The 9048-nt window shown below is 39.0% G+C and overlaps 1 protein-coding gene across 1 annotated transcript; it reads right to left on the bottom strand.

Moving 5' to 3' along the window:
- Positions 1 to 4067: 4067 nt before the first annotated feature.
- Positions 4068 to 8438, bottom strand: mtfmt (mitochondrial methionyl-tRNA formyltransferase). The gene is made up of 9 exons (XM_034577172.1): positions 8068 to 8438; positions 7140 to 7337; positions 6351 to 6473; positions 6166 to 6268; positions 6000 to 6075; positions 5820 to 5911; positions 5519 to 5597; positions 4587 to 4660; positions 4068 to 4448 (listed from the first exon to the last, which is right to left on the bottom strand). Exons 1-9 carry the CDS (start codon positions 8268 to 8270, stop codon positions 4254 to 4256), a joined length of 1143 nt encoding a protein of 380 aa, XP_034433063.1. The 5' UTR covers positions 8271 to 8438; the 3' UTR covers positions 4068 to 4253.
- Positions 8439 to 9048: the final 610 nt, after the last annotated feature.

The following is a 9048-nucleotide window of genomic DNA, read 5'->3' as shown; positions in this document are numbered from 1 at the left end:
CCTCTCTCCTGCTGGACCGCTACCACTCGACAGCTGCAGGGGGGGTGGGTCGCTCAGAGGCAGCACTGTGTGTGTTGTTTACTCATTGACAGATTTAAACTAGCCGTGTTTGGAATTACATTTTTAAAGGACCAACTTTTATTCAGGAGCGACATTTTGTATTTGCGAACGTTTTGAGACGGCAGTGAAGGTCCACGTGACAGCTCCCTTGTTTGGTGTGTAACATGGAACGGTCCACAGAGAGGAAGCCCAACATGGACAATCATTTCCTAATGTCACAGTGCGCTGCATGTCTTCAAATTCATTCTGCAGTAAACAACAAGTGATGCCCTGACGTACACAGTACAATAAATGAATCTATCATTTGTATTCAATACATTTATGGTTTCATTTTACTCTTATTTGTTCATTATACAACTAATATTACCACGTTTTTTCATCGTATTATGTTCAATATCACGTGGAATATTCCACATTACTTACTCCTATTATCATTACTACTTTCTTAACTTTTTTAATTTTAATTTATATTGTTATTTCTATCAGGCACTGTTTCTGCATCTACTCCTTATGTTCACTAGACTTAATTCTCTCTTTTATTCTACTGTTCTCTATTGTATATTGTGATACTGTAATCTTGGAGGAAGCGGGCACAGGAATATCCTTTAAATAAATAAATAATCTGATTTTATCTTACCTTAAATCAATAAAATCTAAAACAGTCAGTGCAATGTGATGTTTTTGACCAAAATTGCACCAATACAAAATACATGGGGAGGAAAAGTTTGCAGTTGAAATGATAATATTGTCATTCAATCACACTAGCAAACTTCACAGGGAAATAAATAGGAGAATTAATGACCTCACATCTAATGAGGTGGGAGAAGAAAAATTGAAAAAAAAGATTCTTAACTATATGAGCAAATTAAGTACAGACCATATTCACATGGTGGCCATTTTTCTCTGACATCACACTCAGGGTGGAAAGCTCAAATGAGCATGAAGTCAGATGAAAATGACTGCTGTTGAGTCATTTTTTGACCATCCTCACACATAACATCTGTATACCATTAGGAGAATAATGCCTGTCTAATTCCACACATACTCCCTTCTCTGTTCGCAGTGCCCAAGGTGAGGTTATAGATAAAGGGCCGACTAGCAGTACATTGTAGTGTCTACGCTCATGGACTTTCATATCTAATTCGGATGCCCCAGACAGAGAGGCACCAAACTCCTATTCTTTTGCGTATTACACCAGTGGCAAGACGCAAGGACACAATGTCATTCAGTAATGCATAATTTAGACTTAACTATCCAATAGGGTGCTAACACCTACATGTAACATAGAGAGTGACAGCAATTGTAGCCATTCATGGATGTGCTGTTGGAATGGGTGACGCAAGTAGAGGAAGATATATGGGGATGATGTGGGAGACATCTTCAGACTTGGGGGTGACAATTGCTCATGTTACTCTGTTGGCGTTTGTATATTGTTCCACCTTCTGGTCTCCTTGATGCATCAAGTCTACATTAAAACCTTCTGCCTAAGACATCAGCTGCTGCCTGAGTTCTCCTTTCACCAGCTTCCAGAAAACCTCCATAACAACCTCAATGTGAATATGATCTATTGAACCTATCAAAACATACATGCCCACACATAGTATGAAAGGAGAAGAAGAAGACAGACACTATGCAGGAAGAGTAGCATCACTTAGAGGTGGGTGTTTGAGCCAAATCCCAAATACAGCTAAGCCAAGCAAGCTTAAATCAATCCAAGTTATATTAACTTGTGGTTTTGGTGGAGTGAAGGATCCCTAAGCTACTTCAGACAGGGAGCACCAGTAGTGAAATTATCTTTTGGCCTCATTACCTCTGCAAAGAAAGGTTAACCTCTATCTGCTCCCCTTATTTCGAGCACACTAAACTACCTCACATTCAACCATCTGTTGGACAGCAACTCTCTCCAACCCTGGTCTCATCCTACCCTTCATTACACCCAGTCCCACACACACACACACACACACACACACACATACGATGTGTGAATGTCAGAGCAGAGGCTGCTGTGGGGAAATTGGAGTCATTTGGAGCATGTTCTGGTAACAGAAAGTTGTTATAAATTAGTTTATCCCTGCAAGTATATGACTCGTGTTGGACAAACAGGGAGTTCTACTGATTCTCCAGGTATGAATAAACACCATATCTCTATTTTGAACCACTGAGGAGTAATGATGCTCTAAACTCAACATATCAGTGGGTGTATACTCTCTCGTGGGTTTCATGGTGTTAAGGTGCTCATAGTTTTGCCATTTACAGGGCTATAAATTTAAATTGGTGGTCTACTAAAATATATATTAATTTACACATATTAATCAAATTATCTCATCAACCTCTGTCTCTCTGAAATGCTAATTTTGAGCACAAATTCAGCATAGTCTCTAAACCTGTTATTTGGGGTATATATTGCATCTATTTTCTGTGCTTTTACGTTCACATATATAATTTTGTAATAATGTTTCCAATAAATTCCCCATGCTGTGCAAATCGAATTGTTTATTTATTTTTTCAAACGTTTCCTGATGTTAGTAATTTTATTGCATTGAGTCCAAATGCTAATTCTAAAATTAGAAACATGCATAAGCCAGGCCTGAACTATGTGGTTCACTCTGCATACTTCCCTTGACACTTTTGTTATTTTGAGTGCATGTATGTTAAATATAGCAACATGTAGTGCACTATAGGTGCCGGAATGGTGCACTCAGAATGGTCAACCTGTTTGATTGTTAGAATTGTTCAAAAGGTTTTTATCAAGTTTCTGAAGAGAAGTGAAGAAGACAGAAGATAATTAATGCCAAATTTGGCTCTCCTATGTTTGATAGTTAAGAAATGTGGCTTTTCACTCAGATGTTGCACAGACTTAAAATGCTACAAAAAATACCTTGTTTTTTATCCATAGCCTGGTGTTGATGTCTGTATTGCTCAGGCAGGTGCAGTAAAATATGGAAGCAAACTGTATTTGTTAAAAGAGTGCTAGTAGGTGCCATTCATTTCAAAAGCATAAGAAATATATGCTTTCATTACATCATTCTTTAATTTCAGACCCACTCTCAGATCTCAGCACTAGCTGAAGGTAATTTTAAACTAAATAAAGTTTTCCTCATTTACCTATACCTACCCCATATGGCATTCATATGAATATGGTGAATGCAGTTTGACCACTATGACAAAATCGCCCTTTCCCCGGGGCTTGGTCACCGTGGTAACATGCTCACAATGAAAATCTTAACAAGCCGATGTTAAGTACGTATCAAATTAAGTACAATTTAATTTGTCCTCTTAGAAGCAGCATATTATGCAGCAGAAGAATACAACAGCCGTTTTCAGACATGAACTCTGGTGAATGTCCACAAAATGGGATCTGGAGTTGTGGACATACAGTTGGACATAAACTCAAAAACAAACCCTCCTGTTTCCCTACATCATCATGAAATCAACCTCTACTGAACATAAAGGCAGTAGTTGTTGAGTGATTTGAATCTGGAGCCACACTGTTACTGTGGCTAAAATATCAATGTTTCATGTGTACATCTTTATATAGAAAGAAGGAATTTTGCCCTTGTTGACACTTTTTGACCAGACTAGAATATTAAAAAATCCACATGTGCCGTTACCCCCACACTACAGGATTTCGTGTTTTCCAGGGGTTTGTGATATGGTATGACACCAAACTCTTGCAAACCAACTCCACTAACTCTCTGCTGCACCACCAAGGACAGCTGACAAAGATCCAGCCACCATCAGAACAGTGTCAGTGAATCAACTGTGAGCAGTAGTTTGTGTGGAGCCTTGCAGAGTCATGTGTATAGCAGTGCTCCTTTGTCACTGGTACGGGAACCATGTCATTGTAAATACAGTATGTTACCTGTGTAACTCTTACTAACATTGCTTACATTAACATTACAGTCAAGACTAGTGAATCAAAAGTCACTCAGTAATCAGAACCTGCAACCAATATAAAAATTTTACTTCAATTAATGGAGAAATAAAAACAAATTAAGTTTTCATGATTGTTCCTTGCATGTCAGTCAACAGCATATTAATTTATTGCAAGTATAGAGTTCATTAATACAGTAAACGTACTGTAGATGCAGATGTCTTAAAACAGACAAGAGTAACAACTTCACGACAGTAGTTCCATTAGGTGATGTCTTGTCTGCAGTGTTCACGTCGCAGAATTAATTAGGGTTGTAACATCACGACACTGAGTTTTCTCTAATCGGCTGTGCTGCAGTTCCACCTTTTCTACTAAGAAACAGTCCTTGAGCTGTCGGACACAGTGTCTTCTGCTGCACAGTCTGCTGCACAGTCTGATGCAGGTAGCCATTGTTGAAGTCAGCTGCTGTCAGTCTTTTTTTCAGGAGCACTGCCTTGAAACCCACCCAGCCGTCCTGGAACAGGGAACACATGCCAACACCAATGACGAATATCAGGATGACATACAGTAAAACTGTCTGTGCTAGTGGAGTAGAGAGGGACAGGTTTGTGTCATTATGAGTACTGAGGAATTTGGACAGAGCTGGACAGACCTTACAGCAGACAGCTAAAGTATTGGACTCCCTCTGATATGTCACTGAGCCGGGAACTGGTTTCCTCTTTTGATCTGCAGACAACATGGGAGTGATATATGCTCAGGGTCACATGTTAATGTCATGGCACAGGCCAACAGCAAATACACACACTTGCATGTGAATGTCAATGCCACCCGGCCTTGCACCGTCCGTGTTCCACATCACACACACAGCATTCTTCTAGTGCACTTCAATGACCTCATGGTTTGTTGTGTCAGGAATGTTTGAAACACTTTCTGAGGAATTGTTTTATTTTCCCCCCACAGGCTGGGGAATCAAATTGAACTACATTCAAAATTTCAAGCTTCTTGACTGCAGTGTACTGGATTGCAGTTGATTGCTGTCCTAAAGATTTTTGAAATTTTATTGTTATTATTAGCTCAACAAAGTTGCTTCTTCTTTGTACTGGAGATATGTGTTTGAAATGTTTCACCATTCAGTAACCTGATACAGCACACAGGAAGAAAAATATATCCACTACTTAAAGAACCCCCACCTCTACAAACTGTGCTACTCAATTCTATTGTGGGAACATCCTCTAATGCACCTACAGTACAGTGCTGATTTCACTGACGCAGACACTTGTGTTCCACAACACACAAAAGTTAACTGGTTTTAAATCTCTAACAGGTTTTGATCATTTTCAGGTTCTATGTAGGGAACAGAAGGTAAATATGAAAAAATATGGGAGCGAAAATGTCTCTCTCTGATAAGAGAGTCTTATGAAGCAATTAAAGTCCCTTGCCGCACAAGTTGCATTAGCCAACTCACACACATTCATACAGAAAGCGTATACATAATGTTATCCTGTTCTTATCCTTCCTTTTAATGTAATGCTTTTGAAAATAAAGAATAAAAAAAATGAATAAAACTGGTTTTATCAAACCTACCTGATAATGAAATGTGACATTTTCCTACAAATTCAAGAAGTTTTATTGTCCTGCCCATCCACATGGTCCTCAATGGAATCTGATGGCAGAGAGGAGAGAATTGTTACAGTGACACAGTCACAAATGAACTCATCGCTCTATATTACCACCAGGAGTAAGAGTGATACATTAGAGCTCTTCACAGAGCTGCTGAATCATTTACTAAGGAACTGAGAAAACATAAAATGGATGGATGGTCCTAATTATTTGTCTTTAGCCTTAGGTTGTTTAGTGAATACAGTCCCATATAAGTTCTCCTTACTCGTGATCCGATTGCACGATACAGGCGGTCGATTTGGTCACACGTCTGTTCCTCCCACACCATCCAGCTCATAGAGCCACTGATTTTTGGGGCTGTTGGAGGAAATAAAGTTGGAATTGGGATCATTTCTCTTGAAAGATGTTTGGTAAAACTGTATCTATGTAGTTCAGGTCTACATACCAAAAGTTGCACCTGTCTTGCTTTGCTCCGTTTTATGTGCCATTCTCTCAGAGAGTGTCATCAAAGTATCGATGAGCTGCAATTAAAAATACAAATACAGCAACTCTGTAACCATCCTGTTAGTAAGAGGAAAAAGTCCTGTTCGATTTCTGTTCCAACTACTCACCAGATGTGCTCCCTTTTCAGCTAGGGCAGCTCCAAGCTCCTCAGCAGTGCAGTTTTCAGGGACCTGATGGAGCTCCTGGTTGAGAATGGGTCCCACATCAAACCTGGGATGTGAAGATGTTTAATGCCATTTAATGGGAAAAAAGTATCAGGAGGTAAGGCTGAGAACTTTTCCCTCTTGTTTACCTGTGAGGGCGGATCTGCATGACGGTGACTCCAGTCACAGTGTCGCCATGTAAAATGGTGTGGAAGACGGGTGCTGGACCTCGCCACCTCGGCAGTAGGCTGGGGTGAACGTTCAGAATCCCACTGCAAAGAAAAATCATGTTCACAGTGAGAACAAATTCAAACATATCCCTGATTAAAGTTAGAATATGTACTAAACCTCACATTATAAAATAAGGATTATCTACCCACAGAGTCAAATATTCAGAATGACAGCTGGTTTATATGTAATCATTATTGTCTTGGATTAAATTACTACTCAATGCTCATTTAGATGGTTGATATCATAAATATTAGATCCTATAAACACAGTATAAGTAACAACAGAGAGCAGGAGGACACTGAGTTGTGGTGTAACAGGCTGCTAGCAATGTGTGTGTGTGTGTGTGTGTGTGTGTGTGTGTGTGTGTGTGTGTGTGTGTGTGTGTGTGTGTGTGTGTAGACTAGTTAGGGACATCAGAATTGGGAAAACAACTTTCTCTCATCTGTAACTTTTAGTGTAATCAATACATACATAATATAGCAATATATAACCGATATAACTGATGATACAGCAGTGAATGCAGATCTAGATGGCTCAGTGTGGACATGTAGTTTGAGATCTATGTCATTATTGAGTAGTGTTGTGATAATTACATCAATGGTCGGAAATACAATAAATTTTCTTTAAAGCTTGAATATGTGACCTCCACAGCACAGCAACAGTCCAAACAAACCACTGAGAGATAAAAAATAAAAAAAAGTACTCACTGTGGAAACTTGTTGATGAGCTTCTCGTGGAGTAAACAGCCGAAAGACACCACCACGCCAACATCAAACCGTCCGTCCACATTCTCCGGGGGCCACCTGTGGACCTGGAGGTGGTTCTGTTGAGCAAACCTTGTCACTGGGACATCAGCAGACAGAGTGACAACCTCAAGGGACTCCACTATATTTGCACTGGAGCTCCTACAAACAGAACATGGAGGTTAATTATTATAAATTCACTTCCCTTAGTTCAACATGATGAATAAGGAGTCCCTCACTCCTCCTGGACTTTTTAAAGCTCCTTTATCTGATATCGTCAAAGATTGATTTAATTGTTTCTATTAATTCATTCATTCGTTTGTAGTGCTGTTTCGATTATTCTTTGTTTGTAGTGCTGTTTTGTTGTTGTGAATATTTATTTGTGTTCAGATCGCTCTTGAAAAAGAGATCTTAATCTCAACAACACTGACTGATGAAATTAACATTAAATAACATTAAAAATCTATTGTCACCTTTTACCAAAACTTTGGCGAGATTGGGAGAAAGATTAGAACATAATTCCAACTATTTGGACAATACAAATGAAAATGGGCTTTCAGGATTACTCAAATAACCAAACTTTAAAAGATAAATATTGTCTGAACACAAGCAAGAGTACAATAGTTGTATATAACAGTATCAGCCTAAAATCCTTCATCCAACAGCTAATTACACAATCAACATAACTGTATGATAATAAGTCTTCTGAAGTTTTAATCAGAAAGGCAATAAAGCTACTCTAAATAATGAATATATATAATTCCAGTGTTCTTTTTTACCCTTGTTTAAACAGACATGTTAAACAGAAAAGCCTAATGCACTGTTACTTCGTCTGTCGGATCTGACACCGCAGGTTGTGTTGATGAACTCCTGTGTGAGATGTGATTCTCACCTGCTGGCTGTGAGGAGTTTCAGAGACTCCAAAGCAAAGTGATCAGAACCAAAGAACAGGAGTTTCCACGGAGGTCCTGATGTTGACATACACCTGTAGACCCTCCGCTGCCTCCCCTCAACTCCTCCTCTCAACCCGGTGGGAGCACAGCAGAGATGGAGGATCTTCAGGGCCGCTCCTGTTCTTCTGCTGTTCGGCCACATGCTCACACCAGCTGCTGCTTCCGTTCATAAAACACCATGAGTCCAAATAGTCATTGATGACACCGAGGAAGTTTCTGTAGCAGAAATGGATTTGCCCTAAGTGTGTCCACATCGGGCGCTGCCATGTTTTCCACTAATGCTTCCGCCTCCGTCTTCTTCGTGAGCGATACCTGGTGGTAGGCAAACAATATTACTGCCACCATCTGGATAAACTGAACACTGAACTGGTATTCATGAATTAGTCTTATTTTAGGTAATAAAATAAAATGATATAAAATAATAGTTTCTCTCTGGTTAAAGATCGGGGGAGATGATAGAAATTCCACCATAAACATTTTACATCACAGTTTAATTGATAATTTGTGACAATATTTTCTTTTCTTAGTTCAATTTAGACACAGTTTGGGGTAAACCTACTTTCTTTGTGTATTTTGAATGTTAACTCATGGTTATATCTCTAAATCTGCAGGTTTAACCTATTTAACCTCTTACGTTTATGTAAGCTACTGAAAACAACAACAACAATGTAGTCATCATCATCCTCATTAGAATTATTATAACAATGGTAATTGGAGTAGAAGAATATAGTTTAGAAAACAAGCCCTAGTCCTTTTAATTTTAACTTATTTTATGATTCATTTCTTTCTTTCTTGCCTTACAGTATTTTGGCTTCATGTTTGTCTCCTGCTTACCATGTTTCTTGTTTTTTATTTGTCACCGTTACAACGAAAAGTGTTGGACGAGACAGACAGGTCAGCTCAACAGCACAATAAGATGC

This window comes from Hippoglossus hippoglossus, chromosome 3, assembly GCF_009819705.1.
Source record: "Hippoglossus hippoglossus isolate fHipHip1 chromosome 3, fHipHip1.pri, whole genome shotgun sequence".
NCBI classification, from domain to species: Eukaryota; Metazoa; Chordata; class Actinopteri; order Pleuronectiformes; family Pleuronectidae; genus Hippoglossus; species Hippoglossus hippoglossus.
This window is presented reverse-complemented; position numbering and strand designations above follow the sequence as displayed.